This window comes from Harmonia axyridis, chromosome 2 (genome assembly GCF_914767665.1).
Source record: "Harmonia axyridis chromosome 2, icHarAxyr1.1, whole genome shotgun sequence".
NCBI classification, from domain to species: domain Eukaryota; kingdom Metazoa; phylum Arthropoda; class Insecta; order Coleoptera; family Coccinellidae; genus Harmonia; species Harmonia axyridis.
The window spans coordinates 17153603-17172414 of NC_059502.1; the positions used below are offsets into that span (position 1 = coordinate 17153603).

The window sequence follows — 18812 nt, forward strand, 5'->3', positions numbered from 1 at the left end:
CATCCTTATATTCAATAATTTATCCAGTTCCAGACATTAAAACATTTCCTTTCATTTCGATCAAAAACACATACCTAACTTTCAATCAACTTTTCATAGAAATTCTTCAACTTTTCATGTCAATTTGCCCTATTGAAATCACTCGTTACTGAAGTAATTTCCATACCTAACAACTATTGTCTTACATAAGTATCCAATCAAGCGATAATATTGATAAATCACCTTTTTTCCTAGGTAATACAAAAAAATTATACTTTCCATTGGTTATTGCTTGAAATAATTTACATTATGTAATCTCTGTTATCGAATGGTGGGTGGTACAGGTTGGTGGAATACTTAAAATAAATCATTCGTTAAATGTCACGAAAGTGCATCAGGCAGTTGGAGAACGCGACTGTTTCCTTTCTAACCTACGTGATGAAACTCTTTCATACCGCAAAACTAATTTGCACCAAGGAGTTATCAAAAATGTCCGAGAATACCTATATCTTTCAGTTAGACAACAATCAAATTTACTCAAGGATTCATTTTGGGCTCTCAATTGTATAATATCATTGAAAAAATAAAAAAATTATAGATAGGCGAACAACTTTGCTTCTGCTCTTTTTTCCCGAAATTCGAGGCTTTATTGTAAAAAACTGGTTCTACATTTATGATTCAAAGTATTGTCCATAGCAGGCCACTACTTTCTCCCATATTTCGGGTAGCGTACGAATCCCGCGTTAAAAAACTGGTTATCTTTTGAAGCGATCCAATTTTTTACTTCTTTATAAGACCGGAATTGCTGGTCAGCCAGGTCGTGTGCCATTGATCGAAACAAGTGATAGTCAGACTGGAGATTACTGCGAGTGGGGTAGGACTTTCCATTTCAACGTTTCCAAGTATGTATTGATCACTTTCGAAACATTTTCTAGCATTGTCATGCTGAAAAGCACTTCATCATGTCTTTCGTACTATTGCGGTCGTTGGTGTTTCAATGCTCTGCTCAAACGCATTAATTGCGTTCGATAACGATCGCCTTTGATTGTTTCAGTTGGTATTAACAACTCGTCATTCACTACGCGAAGCTGGACCCACCAAATACTGAGCATGACCTTGGAACCGTGAATATTCGGTTTGTCCGTCGACATAGAAGCATTGCTGGGATATCCCCAAAATTTTCTGCGCGTGGGATTATAATAATGAACACATTTTTCGTCTCCAGACATAATGCGATGCATAAATACCGTTCAACATCTCTCGGCTTCAACTCGTACGGTACACAATTTCCTTGTTTCTGAATCATTCCCATGATTTTCAAGCATTTTGAAATGGCTTGTTGCGTCACTCTCAATGATCCTGCCAGCTCTTGTTGCGTTTGACACGAATCTTGATCAAGAAATGCCTCGAATTCTGCATCTTCGAAAACTTTCTCTCTTCCACCGCCATTCAGACCTTCGACATCAAAATCACCGTTGTTGAAGCGTTGAAACGACTCTCGGCATGTTTTTTCACTAATAGCGGCCCCACCAAAGGTATCTAAGAGCATTCGATGAGCCTCAGCCGCAGATTTCTTTTTATTAAAGCAAAAAATAAAAACCTACCGTAAATGACGAGAATTTGGCTCGTAAGCTGATATGTTTAATAGAGAATAACTTTATGATGCAGAAACAAATCGACTAATATTTCTATGGCGTTATGTTTACAGATACCAAAGCTTCTTGTATAACATCTATGATCTATTTATTTCGACTACCACCTACCGCTACAGGCATCCATTGAAAAACGGCGGAAGCAAAGTTGTACACCAATATTATTCAGACTCTGCTTCATCCATCGACCACAACTGTTAAAATGTTGTTTGCTGACTTCAAATCTGGTTCTTATGAAGAAGTGATTGCCGAGGAGAAGCCTTATTCGAAAATAAAGATGAATTTTCCTACAGAAAAGGTATTGAAACGTTAGAGGAGCGTTGGAGGATATGTTTCACTATTGAAGGTGAAAAAATTGACTAATAAAGAAAGAATAGAATTCTCAAGAAAAAATGTTTTAATGTTTAGGTCCGAGACTTATATTGATTGAAGGATTAATCCATGTATAGTTATGTCAGCCAGAATAGCACACAATTGTTATCATTTTGAAAGTTAATAAAACCTTGATACAGAGAACACTTTCGTGGATGTTATAAATCAAATTACCATATCCAAATAAACATTCCATCCAGGTGAAAATGACGACGACTCCTATCGTAACTGATTATAATCGAGTAACATTCATTTGTCATTTTGTTAATGAGAAAGTGAAATCAACAAAAGTACAAAAATTAAATCCCATAATAATTCAATTGTTGTTTGTGGCACTTTCATTTTTAAGAGCGACGTTCACACATGTACACTCTTATGATAGTATTTCAGAATAAAAGGAAAGTGGATTGAAACTACTTTCCTAAATATTCTATTTGTATTCGATCCGTGTTCTTGAATTAATCGAATATTGCAGTCTTAAGTAGAAAATCCTCATGGGATAAACGATTGATTAACATCGTTTTAAATTTGTTGTTCAAATCAAGAGAGCGCTATGTTCCACTGAAAGATTTATGAATTTTCTCATTATTTCAATCCTTTCATCCCATAAATATTCAATAATTACATTGATGAAACATAGATTCTCAGATCTTACCTTTAAGAGTTTTTTGCTTAAATTCTTTTGATTTGTGAGGTTTACAATTAGTTTTTATGTTTTTATTATTTTTTTTTATTTGAATGATCAGAATCTATCAGATGTCATCTGAAAATTCAAATATTAATCAATTTTTCATACTTATTACAACTTCGGAGATATGCCAATGATCAATTCTCAAAAACCCAAAAAGTGAAAATAATGACAACACTTTCGAATACTTATTATTCGTGGAATTTAGAAGAACATGGTATTCACACGGTATTTCGAAAACAAACAAATCATTTCAGAGTTTATTTTTTGACATAATTATCTAGATTTCCAATGGATTTCTAATCAATTATGAGAAACTAGATTATGAATTGCAAGCAACATATGGTGAATGAGTCTTCGTTTCAGGAATCAATATCTCGTTTTCTATTATTGATAAATAGCTTTCCTACTGACCTTCGATGCATTCATTACAATAAAATAGAAGATAATAGTATATTATTCAACGAGCGGTAATGTAGGTCATAACTCACGCAGATGGAGTTTGCAGCACGAGCCGCAGGCGAGTGCTGTAATTCATCAAGTGAGTTATGACCATTACCGCAAGTTGAATACTATACTTTATCTACGACTTTATCAATAAATACTAAGAAAAAAATTCAAACTTAGAATATAGACAGAAGGAACGGGAAATAAACATATGTGCTCGATCCCGACTACAAGAGAGATGGAAACTTAGTGTCACCAATCACAATCGAACTAGCTTTGGCTAGCTCGAATCCAGTACAGAGTACAGACATAGAATTATATTGAAAACCCTTAATAGTTGCCTATAAAAATGCATTAAAATATACCAAAAAACATTCCCTGTAAACGACGACTTTATGACCTTACTGCTACAATCTCCTTTATATTTTTTTCGGGCAGGTAATTCTGTATGGTAACATTAGCTGTTTGTCTTTTGGAAATGTATACCTGTATAATATTTGATCTTCACTATCTGAATTAATCATTTTCAGCAAAACATTCACAATAATTAGATATCAACTTAATTTTAAAACGTCAAAATTATTAAAGTGACATTCCCTCGGACATTCCTCCCCTCAATAACAATAATGGAATGTTCCCTTTCGGCCAATCGAATAGAAGCAGAGAAGTATAGAAGCACAGATCCATATTTTCCGATTTATTATAGTGAGTTATAGCAGTGAGTTATTATAACTCACGATGTTTGTTAAAAGATACTATTAATTGCTCAAAAGCAGTTGAATAATGAATATATAATTCAATAGGAGTAGATAAAGGTTGTTGAGAATTGATTACTTAGTAAGCATCCATTTACTTTGAGCTGGAAAGATGAAGAAAATTACTAGGAGAACCGATTATTATTATCATCATCATTCGCTTAGTAGAAGCCAGAATGGGTACCATCAGGAAATCAAGATTTTAAGTGATTTGCATCAGTATTAGTTAGAGTTCACAATGAGAGTTATATCCTATAAGAAGGTATTACTCAGTCACTTTCTAGACGAAAGATGTAGAAAGACCATAAAAAAAATGAGGAAAGTATTGACGAGGTATCAGGAGCTTTTGAGCGCTCTTCCTTTCATTTGCCAATTGCATCATAACTGTATTTAGGTATACAGGGTGTTTCAAGTCCGACGGCCTATTAGACGTTTCTGGAGAAAGGGGTCGATTTGAAATCTGAAAATTCGGAATATGACATTGTGCATGATGCCCTTTTCAGCTAAAATATTTTCTAAGTTCCGTCACTTCTGGTTATACAAAAATAAAAATTTCAAAAAAACTTTTTTTTCATTTCATGTCTTGGATATTATCAGAATTTCTATTCTCAATTATTCTTTGCTAAAATTATTGCGTTAGTCCTTATAGTTTTCAAAATATTAAGGAAAAACCGAAAAAAAATAGAGAATTTCCATAGTCACTATTACGTGAATTATTTTTACTGTGAACATCCTATGCATATGCTCAATTCACTTTCTCAGACCAGAATGATTTAGGAATACCGTGAATATCTTGAACTTGAGAAATATTATCACAGGGTGTTTCAAATATCGTGAGAAAAATTGTGAACAAAATTTGATCATAACTTTCGATTTTCAAATTAGAACCCTATTTTTTTGTGATTTCGTTGGATTCTACGGTGAAAAATAAGGGTAGTGTCCAAACATGATTATGCTCTCAAATTCAATATTTCAAGAGTTATTCGAGATTTTATGAACTCAATTGCATCTGCTGTCACTGAAATATTAGGTTTTATTTTCGATATTCTTCTTGAATATTCTATGGTTCGGGTTATGCGATAAAAACTAAATTTTCCACAATTATGTATTATACAGGTGGCCTAGTGTGAAGACAGTTTTGAGATTTTAATTGCAGCGAATGTTGACTAATGTAGAGGAGCGGAACAACCTCATGTATTTTTAATTATCAAAGATGAAATATAAAAAGGCAGCCAGCTAACTGGGCAGAATTGCTGCCCCTCAAATAGAGGCACCTGAAACGGTCGCTTCACTGTTTCACCCCTAACGAAGGCCCTGATATATATTAACAAAAAACTCACTCATAATTACATATTTTATCAGTTAACAGATGAAACGTGTTGCAATTTATCTAACATCAACTGAAACAATCTATGTACAGAAAAATCACATCGATTTCATTGTAAAATGGAGAACATTGTTCGTTAATGGGAAAATGAACGAAGTGTCGAGTTTCTGATTGAAGGTGGCAATCGCTAATAAGATGATTATTCCAATCTACAACATGAAATTGGCGTTACGAAAATGCAATGAGTTGTTTCTTTGGAAGGTTCAAATTATCCTTATAAATGGGATCTGGCAACTTCTTGTGTATTGCGAATAATGTGAAAATGATATTCATCTCCAATTATTTATATGTAACCAAAGAATAATGAACATAGATAGAGGAAGTATACGCAATTTTTACATGTCCCCAACATGGTTAGATTACGTTGTAGGATTGTGATATATTTTCAAATCCACAATTTCACTATGTCATTAGGAATGTATATTATATTGAATGAAATATATTTATTTGAGTGATTCCCGATTAAATAGACAAATTTGAATATTTGGAATCCGATATTTTTCCTAATAGTCAAATTTATAATAAAAAGAATATTTATTATTTTCTGTATCTACCTGCTGAAATCCAAGGTTTGGCAACTTTTGCTCTCCTAGTGTCATCGGTTGTTTCACGTCGTTTGGCGCACTTGAAGTTTGTTTTCTGATTTTCTGATATATTAAGGTATTTATTTCAATATATTTTGAGTTAATATGAAACATTGATTCACTACGGGACATAAGAAGTGCATTCTTTGTGGAGAAACTCGCGAATTGAGTATAACTGATATGTTTCCATTTCCGCGCGCTTCATGTCAAATTTGATAGTTCATGTTGGGGACAAAGTTTACTTACTGAAAATGACATATGCTGTTTATTACTCTGAGTATATAGCTGAATCTAAATGTTACGTGTACGCGCCTAGGTTAATGCTTCTAAATTGGTGTGGAAATTTGCTTGAACGGATAAAGATTCAAATATAGGAGTTGAGGTCAGCTTATTCAAATTTTGAAACTAAGGAACTCGGTCCCTTCTATATCATCACAAATAAAAATCTTGTGCTAAAATTTTTAATGTTTAGACTTGACAAGGTAGTCAATATTCATTTCTGTTGGTCTTCTCAACTAAGTTGCATTCAGCCAAATAATTTTTTTCAAAACATATTAATCGAAAACGGTACAATATAGGAAAAAATATGTGGAATAATTTCATTTTCAAAATGGTCCCATGTTCAGTAACGAGCGTTCAACTTTACTTCAAGAGTTGGGTTATTCAAATTTCTGGTATTGTTATGGAATAAAATGGTTATAATGAAGAAACTATAGATGTAAATGGAATTTTGTGTTCGGAGAAAATTCATCACATCGGGAAAAAAATGTAAAATGAAAGAGTATTTGTTTTGTCCTCAGGAATCTGTTGAAATATATGTATAAGTCATGTACTATAGAGTTATTCCAACAAACATAAAGTTTATCTGATTGCGTTTCTACAAGTTACATGAAGGTTTTTTCAACATTTTGTCGTCGGGTATTCGTTACCAGAGTATAATCTAGATCGAAAGAGGATGTATTGAGCCTTCTTAACACGCAATTCTTAATTCAGCATGAAAATTGGGAGACATGACTTCTTATCTGTGTTGCATCTCTCATATGGCCAAAATTGAGAGGTGAAAGTATCTGGATGGATGATCGCTCTATTTAAGGTAATAGAGATCATTCTATTACGATTTGTTCGTTCTTAATATCCTGAATATCAAACTCCAAGTGGATATCGATTCATAACAAGCCTAAAAAGGACATAGGTACTTGCTCGACCGTCTATTACGAGTATTACCAAATTCGAAAAGAATTAGCAATCATTTCGCTTTTGCCATTTCACTCACGTACTATTACATAGGCGTCACTCAAAAACGAAACATGATTACAAAAGAACTAAATGATATTATTAGATTATAATTACCGTCATGATAATATGCGGTTGGACTGTAGACAATGATAGTACGTGAAATAAATCAAGAATTATTATCGAAATGAGTAAGTAGAAAAATATTGTTCGATTACAAAAATACATTTCTTCATTATGATATGAGTTTATTCAATTATGAAATTACCAGCTTCAGGATACAACTTGTAATTTACCCTATATTTCCTTCAACTATCTCTTCATACGACATATAATCAACTGATAATACTCCTGGTAAGAAAGAAATTATGAAATATTTCAGTACATATAAAAAACTCAAGGCTTACATTGAAATTCTCTCAAGTTTTTCATCAATCTGTGATGTTTATCGATATTTCATGAAAATATGGGTATAATAATCTCAACTTTGTATTTGTACTTGGTATATTCTTAATACATTAGATCAAGCTAAGATTATTTCGATAAGAATAATTATTATGTCAAAATATGGTTTCTTTCTACCTGTAGAAAGGCACCATCTCACATCCTGATGTAAGTTCGTTAAAAAAAAGGTTCTATGAACTTGTGCTCTTCGTTGAAAGTTGCTCATTTAGCCCTTACTTTATTGAAATTGAAAGGTCCAGTTGCGTCTCAATGGGCACCACAGCCAACAATATTAAGAATGAGAAGTATAACTTTTGAGAAAAATGATTAAAATTCACTTTAACTTATTTTGAAAATTATCCATGAACAACATAAAATGAGAACCAAAAGTGAAAAAACAATTTCGACCTCATTATAACATGCAGAATATTCTGTCTTGAATACATATAATACATACAGAAAAACATTATTTATATGGTAATCTGTTTCTGTTAAACCCATCACTGAAATAAAATTTATAAAATAAGTATATAGACGTAATAGAAAAACAAGATATTAAAAATTATGCCCAAAGCCTTATATAGGAAATCTAATGATCCAAGAATCGCATCATCGAGTTAACACCAAAGAGAGTTCATTGAACTGTTGGAATCCGAATAAAATATAAAATGTAGAATCCAACTCCATACAACTATGTCTGCTATGTTTCTCTGAGAATTCATCACCTTGCCCTAGTAAAGGATACAGTTCATCACTCTCAAGAGCAGAAGACGAGAACCTACGTGTCCTAGTTCTTGATCAAGGAGCATTGCATGACAATATTTAATTCACTTTCGATGCCAAGCAAATGATGCCCAGCAGGCGATAATCTTGTTTGCAAAAACTGGTTTTAATTTGCAACAGTACTTCTACTGTCTCAGCGTCTCAGAGCATAAACCCAACCTAAGTGATCTTATGATGCGTCAAGCGTTCAAAAAAGATAATGAACAAAATAGGTGATGACGTGCTTACAACAACTAACTGTTTTACTGTTACAGCGTAACTGTGAGGATGCCAATAGACTGTGAAACAGTCGAAACGCGTTATACAATACAGTAATCAAGACCTACTACTCTACATTACGTCCGAGTAATGGTCAGTCATGTGTTTCTTTGGAAGAACATTGATGCAATATAAAAATTTATTTCGTATAGTAATTAGGTAAACATCTAGTGGATCGCAGAAGAACGGTTATTCGAAAAAAGTTATATACATATACATCGGACAAACAGAAACGAAATTGATTATAATAATAATAATCCATCAACTCTCAGCGCAGTACGAGTAAGAATTCAAGATGAACCGATTACTTTGCAAATGGATTGGAAATAGAAGCAATGAAATCGGACGATCTTCACAAATACCTTGGAATGAAACAGAACCGACGAATCAACCACCAAAGAATGAAGCAAGACTTAACTACATTTGTAGTTAGGAGAACTAAAAAGATTTTAAAAACAAACCTCAACAGCAAGAACATGACGAGAGCCATCAATACATATGCATGTTCAGTTCTAACATGCTCATTCGGTATAGTTCCATGGAGCAAAACAGACATCGAAAATCTGCAACGCAAAATGTGAACGCTGATGACAACAGCAAATAAGCACCATCCAAAAAGCAGCATTGAGAGGACTAAACTGCCAGGAAACAAAGGAGGCAGGGGTCTGACGGACGTCATGGAACTTGCTAATGGGCAGATAGAAAGCCTACGAGAAAACTTCAGAGATCAAGCAAGTAGATCAGACGTCTACAAAATACTGTATGAAGACGAATCAACACCAACTTTACAAGGAGCAATTTTCATACAACCACCAGACAAACTAAGAAAAACTGCTAAGATGGAGAGAGAAGCCCCTACATGGAAGACATTTCAACGAGGTGAACCAGGATCATGTCGACTTTGAAAAAAATTTCATTTCATTTGAGAATCATGAATTGTGTATTATCAATCTTTCTTAAAATTTTGTGAACCCACTATTTCCAAACCCGCGATAAGTAAATTAAAAGTGGTTCAACAGCTACTACAATGTTATAATTAGTTATGAAGGCCATGTATTACATTATATTTGAATAGGTAATATAGGTTGAAGAAAACAATTTATAAGGAACTACTTTCATCGAAATTTTTGTGGAAATGATTTTATAATCGATAATAAATTTATGTCACTAACAACTTTCAATAAAACTCAATCAAGACTAATACCATAAAAATTCAATTCTTCAATAGCATAGCAAACAAAATTTAATTAAGTCCACTTTCATTTTGACTGATCACTGAGTGTGACAGCCGTGCAACATCCGGTCTGTCTGTTCGTTCATCCGGTTTAAACATGAGCCAGTTTGCATAACACCTGCATTTGCTGGAGAATTTCAACCTTTTTGTCGTTGCAGAAGTGAAGTGGACGAAATTAAACAAAGAAAAATGTCTGATGCCTCTCACTGTTTGACCATGAGTTATTATGGTTCAGTTGGTGGTTGTGGTGCTTATGTTATCAAATATTTGATAGCCTTTTCAGGAAACAGTATCTAATAATAATTGAAAAAATAGTCAATTCGTAAATTGTATTATAGGAGGATAAACAAATTGGAATAAGAAAAATCGTACGGCTAAATTTTTTATTCAATTTTTGGATCTTCCACATTCAGAGACCCTATATAAGAACTGCAGAGGAGTTGAAATAATGTTCCTGACCCTATTTCACACGTAACAAAATTCTGTTCCGAATTCCAAAGTTTGCGGAAATCTAAAATGTACTGTTAATGGTTAGAATGAATGAACAACTCACAATTGTCAAGACAGGATCCTCAACGACCTCAATGAGTTTTTTCAATGTATTCTGATAAAATTCACATGAAATTATAATGAACTATTTTCCACAATTTCAGATTGTCTTAAGGTTTCTTATAGATATGAAAATAAATGCTCTGTAAATGGATGAATACACTCAAAACCTGGAAAGAAACTAGTAAGCTATTGCTTTTCATTCTCTAGATAAAAAAGATACTTCTTAAGATATAGGTAAAAGTATTCGTTTATGGTTAAGGAAAACACAATATGAGATTTTGGTCAAGGAGCTTGTCAGACTCAAATGAATCTATTTATGTTGTATTGGCATAACTGTCCACTATGATCAAGCAGATTCTGAGAGACCTTTTGTCAGTTCATACTGTGTATTTTAAAACTTAATAATGAGGATAAACATCAGTCAGTTTTGTATTGCCAATTGAAATTTCATGAGCCAAAGGGCTGAAAATGTTTCAAACAGAACTTTACAAATTTATTTTAAAGACGAAAAGAAATATAGTTATCAGGTTTTATAGAGAAAAATAAAACATATTGAAAAATTCTGAGTAAAATAAAATATTACTCAATGCTAACAATATTTTTCAATCAAGAAACCATACAATTTTCGATTTCTGATCCTTTTTAGGACGAAATTTTTCGATTCTGCACTAATTATTTTGAAATTTTTGTAACGAATGCTTACTAATCTCGAAAATTCCAAATTACAGAAGTATTTTAACTACCCAATAGTTACTACGAATCAACTGTTAATAATTCATTAGTATTCGTATTATCTACCATCTGAAGGTTCGTTTCTTTACCCAGTGTTGGGATCTCCATGTATTTATCTACGGATAAGCTACTGACAAACTATCCAGTATCCATTGATAGATTTCTTACAATATCAATAAAAATCTCTCAAAGGAACTTCTTTTTATACTTAAAGTTTTCTTCAGTTTCCTCAATCATCAATTTCATTGAAAAATGAAGGGATGTCAAAAGCTTTCACTCATTTGTTGAAATTAGTAGATATTCCAGCAAAATTTCCACAAAATTTCCTTTTACTGATATTTGCTTCAATAAACTTAATTCAGTCTTTTCTGATCCGTGACATGACATGTGAAATATAATATACGAAAGTTACATAACACTTTCAGAAAAATGTCATTCACCACTTTTTTAGAAAATTTTTCTTGAATAAATATAAAAGCATGTAAAATAATAATAATTACATGCGTTAATGATTTGCTATAGACACCAAATCACGGGAGAAGGATATTCTGCAATCTAATTCTTCTATTTCAGATTAAATCAATCTTTCGATTGAAATTTAATAAAATAATAAAACATAATAAACTTATGGATGCTATTTTTAACATGAAAAGTTTTATCCGGAAATAAAATATATCAACCTTTAACAGAGACGCCAATTCGAACACTCCCAAAATTAGCAAATATTGAAGGTCAAGTATTTATTGTACCAGAGAGGCCAAGACAGTTCATTTCACAATCCAAGATCATCGAATGCACAACAGGTCGCAGACCGCAAGCGAGAATTTTCATATCTATTGAGAAATATGAGAATAATATTTCTCTGTCGTGATTTAATATTCAAATGTGTAGGAACAGAAGTGGGTGGGGAATCTGGAACTCGCTTTTTTGCAATCCCTAAGCATGAAATTAAATATTTCTGCTGAAAGAGTAATCGTTTGAAGGTCGGGAATAGAACGAAATGTCTAACGTAACAAAGTATTTATAAACACTTTGATGTTCGTCATAATGGTGAATTAATTTGATACACATAATATTGAGTTGCTGATTTTAATGGGTGGGTATACAGGGTGTTTCCTACGTTTTTGCCAACATTTATGTGCAGTTTATTGTGAAAAAAATTTTTCCGAAAACTTCAAAAAAGTTGACTTCATTAACATCAATGCATAATGTTGAAATTTGTTTGATCGTAACTTTTTCTTCAAGACAGAAAAATTGATTGACAGGAATTCACTAGGGGGAGTACTTGAACTTTTGAGTATATTAAGTTCCATAAATTCAATACACTTCGTGCATTCAAATTTGTCTCAAATATTGTATTGACTCGACCTTTACCAGATGGAAATTCATTTTAAATCACAAATAAAATACAATTTTTTGGCTATACAGTAGTTTCAAAAGAACATTTTCCGAAATATTCTGTTTTCGTCAGAATCTTTCGATTGCTTTGTTTTTTATCTTTAGAGCTCTCTACTAATATTATGAGCCACCATAGAATATGATGCCACACCTCATTTTTTATTCGAAGACTGCCTGATATATTGTTTTCAATGATGTGGGGTACATACATATTTGCATTACTTATATATTACAGAATCTTATATATTACAATACTCAAAAATACTTTTATATGACACATGACCGAATAGTATGGAGTACAGTGAAGTTAAACTTGTATATTTCCAAATTATACCTGAGTATATGTATGTAAAAATAGCATTCTATTTGAATATTAATATGGAGACTACAACGTTGCGTCTAGACAGAAACATTGATTTCCTTGGAAGAACAGAATTGGAAGGTATGTAACCAGTATGACCATCAAGCAATGTTAACACTTCATCTTGTCACACCCAAGGTACTTCTCAATCATAAAAATAGCGATCAATTATTTTCCTGTATGAGTGAAGGTTATAGTAGTCGAACACAATTTGATGTTTCAATGGATCTTTTCTTCATTCTTCGCAATAATTGACCTCATATATCAAAAAAGTTGTTGAAGTCATTTTTCTACATTTAGAGCTGCGTGAATGATTTGAAATGATTTTTACAGAGAAGAAGACTAAACGCTGGAAGTGAAAATATATTTTAATCTTCGTCCATTAAAAACATTCGATTATAGTGAGGGAGAAAACACATGAACAGTGAAATCTATTATGCAACTAAACGTGAGTTCAATACCACATTTTCTAGCTTGCACAATATACTTCGGAATGAATTCAAGATACGATCAATTTAACCTCGCAAACCTATAACCTGTTACCTAGCTCATCTGGTTCAAAGGTCGATGTATTACATTCTTTATTTTAGTCCTTAAATTTGATTAATATATTCCTGAGTAGGTGTTCCAGCGGCATTAGAAATGCAATACCAATAAAAAAGCTGATTGATTTGCATATATAGCCTTTTGAAGTTCAAATGTTGGCAGAAATATAAAGCAGTAGATAGGAAAGAGATAAGAACCTAATTATCTACGAGGTATCATATGGTTATATGGAAATTAAGTGTTAAGTATTAATGCGGGTACACAAATCTGTTGATTTTTATATCCGTGAATGAATAAAATGAAAATTATTCATGATGAAAATCAGATTGATCACCCTTCTTTGTATTTTCCACAAAGTCTGAGAATAATATAGCAAATATAATATTCCATAATTGATATTTTTTTGAAGACCTTTTCGAAAATACAAATGTTGAGAATAAATCGATTCAATTATGGAAAATGAAAGAAGATTCTTGCGATTCTGTAGAACAGTAAGTAGGTGGATTGCTTTTAAATATACCTACAACTTTGTTCCAATAAACTTTTTATTAGGTTGTCGATGAGAGAAAGCATTAACGCCTGCAGTACTCTGAAGTCTACTCTGCACACTCATTCTCAAGTATGGAATATCTATTGAATATCCGTACTTGAGGAATTCTCAACCAAAGAATATCGAATCGACCATAAGTATTCGCTCGAAATAGAACAGTTCCATATGAACAAAAAATTGTTTCAATTATGTTTGATTATTTATATTAATTATTTATAATATTAAAACATTTATTTTAATGATAATTTTCGATAAATATATGCAATATTAAGCTCTGCGATTACCTCTACCTATTCAAACAAAGTCAAAAATCATTGAATTTCACTCGAAAAAGTGCTTCAGAAATGAATTCAGGAAAGAGAAAAATTTCTCTACTGACAAGTTTTAACTATTTTTTATTACTAACAATCATAGCAAACTCAATACAGTACTCAGACAATGATAGATTGTTATGATTAGGATCGAATCAGGTCAACCTATAAAATATTTTTCATATCAAGGTGAATTTATTTATCAAAAAAATATTCATAAGAAGTAGGAGAATGTTTCAATTTTGTTTCTTATATTTATAGTTCACTGAAGCATTAAATTAAAAGATTGGTAATCCTGAGAAAAATATTTTCATCCTCCAAGCATATTCAAATCCCAACTCACGATCTATCGCCAAAAACAGTTTTTTCAACATAACCATATTGGACATTCCTAACGCACCCAGTATAATCTACTCAAGAAACCTTGAATCGAAAATAATATCCTAGATACAGAATTATTTGTTGCAGTTCAACAGTAATTTGCATATTTAAATGAATTAATAAATCAGATGCCATCGTAATATAACAATTTAATTTTCTAATTTAATATTCGGAGTTATCTCTTCACATACTTAGTATTCGTTAAGAATTTGCAAACATGAATGTTCCTTATTCAATTCTTTATTTTTGTTTTGTAATGAAAAAAGATAAATAAAACTCAAATTATTTCAATCATCACAAATGAAATGAAAATTTCTGAATAATTCATATCTAATGATTATATACTGATTTAAAATCAATTTGGAAACAGGTCTTTGTAAAAATAATAATACTATCATTTGGCTTTACATGCCATACTGAACTTCATTTTGATAAATGAGTAGGTACGTCGAGAGTTGAAGAAGTAAAAGTTTAAGGTTATTGGATTTCATGTGAACTTTCGACTCCTCTTAATTAGGCGTTCAATAATTGATTAATTCACAATTGTCTTTCACATACCTACCAAGCAATTTTTTTGTGACATTGAGTTTGTTGATGTAATGAACAAAACAATTTGCAGTGTCGATTAAGTTCTTTGGTTTTTATGTTATTATATTATAGCAATGGTAATATGCATTACAATTTGAATTTCATCGAATCGAAAACAGAAGAATACAATAGTATTAATATCAATACATTTATTTGTCATGAATGAGTATTAGGTACGAGTTTTAATCACTCTCTAATCCACTGAATCTTCATAATTGTTTAACGTATGTTTTGACAACATTGTTGTCTTTTTTAAAAAACTGAAAGTTACTGAATCCAACAGACAGAGGATCAAAAACTTCATAATTAAATTTTCGTTGAATTCTTATTTATGAAAACATCATATAAAATGTTATCTGCCCAAAATTATTTGACATATTTCAATTCTGAGAATTCCAATCCAATGAATGTTTGAAAATTAATTGTCTGAAAAATGAGTTCTATGGTGCTATAACTACTTCAATATGTTGTAATACGAGCAACAACACACACATTGCAGAAGATGTAAATTTTCATTTTCAATGAAATCCGAATGAATTTCCGTTACCATGAAAATTAGTTCAAAGGAGATAAATCTCTGCCTTCTGATTAGTAGGTATCTCGGTAGGTATAATCAAGTAATGATATACCCACAAATTTATATCTGGTTCTAAAATCGAAAAGTTAAATCATTACGTATGCAATAGAAATTACAGGAAATTCTAACGCCAACGAATGAGTAGGCATCTATAATTACATTCGATTGTTCAAAGATCAAGTAGAAAAACAACCTATATCATAAGGATTTATCAGATTGTTTCTGTTGAGAGAAAAATAGGATCACCTTGGAAGTGAATTATAACTTTGATGCAAATCAACCTGACCTATGCGTTTACCAAACAACCTTGATGTTCAGTTATAGTTGCCAATTTAGTGTTTCTGACAGGAACCTAATAGGTCCTTACAATGCTACTACAACTATCGATAGCCGTACTAGTTATATTCCATCATATCTAAATAACTAGTTTCTTTTGCCAAAAATTAAAAAAAAAACGAAATGAAGGGTTTCTCAACAAGAAATTCATTCTTCAAAACAAAATAAAATAAAGAATTCAAATGGAAAACACTAGTTTTTTTTTTTATATTGGAAAGAGTAAGGTGTGGCACCGTCCTCTTCAAACCACTTGTCAGTGGTATCCATAACATCAATAATAGCCAAAATCTTTCGATAACGTGATCCATTGACCGTTACCTCATTATCAACCAAAGCACTTCACCTGACCACTTAGCACATCATCAAGTGACACGTTGAGCATGTAAAGACTTCTTAACAATCACTCTCGGATTTAAGAAGTCTAAATGCGGCAATTTTGCTTGGTGACGTCACCAGGCACGTTAAAATGGTCTTGATCTGAAAAAATAATTTTTTCAGGAAAACCATTGGGTTGTTCTTGAATGGTTTGAGCGAATCTACAGTGAGTTGAATGATTGACCGGCTTCAATTCTTGCACCAGTTGCACATTGTAAGGCTTCAGAGCCAAAATTGTCACCCAAAATTCGCCATTTGGTCGTTTTGGATAACCTTAATTCTTGAGAAGGTCGAGGAATTGCCAATTTCAGATCTTCCTTAATCCTGTGGCGCTCAACTGTGATGTTAACACTTGAACGACTCAATCGTGATGGAACATTTATGCATTGAGCCTGTCGACTCAAATTTATAAAACAAATTTCTGATGGCGGTCTCAGAAAGAGGATTATGTTGAACGAAAATATCATTAGATCTACTGAATGTAACTTTTACAGACTCAGCATTTTTAAAGGCAGTTATTATTGATTTATGTGATTTTCGAGCAAAATTGAAATCATTGTAGCAAGTGCAAAAGTTTCTCTTACTGATATGTCAAAAAGCTAAAAGTGAAAACTGTTAACCAAGTTGCTAGAACGGTACTAGATACTTTTTATGACATCCATAATTGCCATATTTTAAGTACCAACAATTAAGTCCATATTGGCGAGGAAAAATCTCCTGGGAACCGATTATTGAACGTACAAATGTAAGTACCTATTCCAATGTTTAAGTCATGCAGAATATATTATTTTTGTATAGTAGGTCATACCTCAACTTTTGCAGTTGTTGCCTATCTGATGCAAAATGACCCGAATCCATTATGCTGATGAGCTTATGTCATTTGGTGATAACATCCCATAAAATACGTACAGACGAGTTGCCAATAATACAGTTCCGTTATTAGCTTGTAAGGAAATAAAAATCAATGACGAGTTTTTCTTCTTATATAATTTCTCCTCTTGTTCCAGGGTAACAGTCAAATGTCTGTAATTGCAGTGCCAAGAGGATATACAGTGTGTCAACTTGGGAAGGTATAGGTACCACCCTTAATATCTCAACTGTCATGTAAAAGCAGAAAGAATGCAAAATGAACCTAACTTGGATTCAAAGGGAGACATTTTATATGGTTAGTTTCGATCAATTTGTAAAAAACCTGTGAGCGTGAATGCAGCAACCCCTAAAATCTTAATTGAATGGAAAGGGGGTTGAGTGACACCTTGTTTTGAAGGTTATTCGATAGCCTTTACAAAAATGCCAAATACTTGATCTTTTCTGTTAGTACTTCCCAAAAATCACAAAAAAAGAGTAGAATATCTGCAGCACTATTTCTCATGGCATGTCTTAGCTTAGGAAGTTGTTTTTAGAAGACCTACATGTAAAATTTCATGAATATAAATTTGAACAACCCTGAAGAAACTCCTGACTTCACTCCAGTGCATTTCTCGTGTATCTCGAGTGTATGAATGTTTCTGACTCATTGGATATGCACGACTATACCCGGAAATTTCAATTCCTCATACACTCAACTTTCTTTTTTTAAGTAGTATTGCAGCTCGCCCAAGAGCATTCAATTAAAACAAATCACTATAAATCTGCCAATTTTAAACCAGCAAGTCTAACTCACCTGAAGAATTGACGTTGTTAATCCAGAGAGAAACCGCCAAAAATATCACTGTTCTCAACCAATCACTAACACTTGACCTATCCGTAGTTCTACGTACAACCACCAACATAGTTCACATACACCTAGCTACAAAATCACAGAATTCACAATTTCCTCATTGCTCACAGAAAAAAAAAATACCACAGAAGCGCGATGCGGAAGATTTAAAACATATTGAAGCACGCTCACAGACTACCGCTGAGGCACGATGGCATGCCTTCTTAGGCTTGTAATAATCGAATGAGGATTGAGAATGAAAGGAAAGTCTTGAGAATTGTTCGAAACAATGTTCAGGGACGTATTCGCGCCGCGAAAGTGTGTCTGGCAGTTTCGGTTCTGTGTTAACTGAAAGCCATCGATAATGAATTCAGTTGGCTTAGGAAGAATGATTCAGTGGTTTTGGCGTTCCAGTAGGTGGGTTTGTCAGAATTCCATTGGATGACTGGATGAGTATGTTTTGGAATTGATGCAAAAGATTCTAGGAGATGATACTCAGACGTAAATCAAGGGAGATCTCTCCCCTTCAAATTACTATTTTCAGTGAATATCCTCCAATAATTTACAATAATGAAGTTTCATCATGAAGG

General features: G+C 32.6%; 1 protein-coding gene across 1 annotated transcript in view; it reads right to left on the reverse strand.

The window, feature by feature from the left end:
• LOC123672912 (sushi, von Willebrand factor type A, EGF and pentraxin domain-containing protein 1) overlaps positions 1 to 18491 on the reverse strand; it is a 46826-nt gene extending 28335 nt beyond the window's left edge. Inside the window, exon 1 of the mRNA XM_045607246.1 lies at positions 18187 to 18491. Coding sequence (XP_045463202.1) covers positions 18187 to 18295 — 109 coding nt within the window. The 5' untranslated portion in view covers positions 18296 to 18491. The remainder of the gene's footprint in view (positions 1 to 18186) is intronic.
• Between the last annotated feature and the right edge of the window lie 321 nt (positions 18492 to 18812).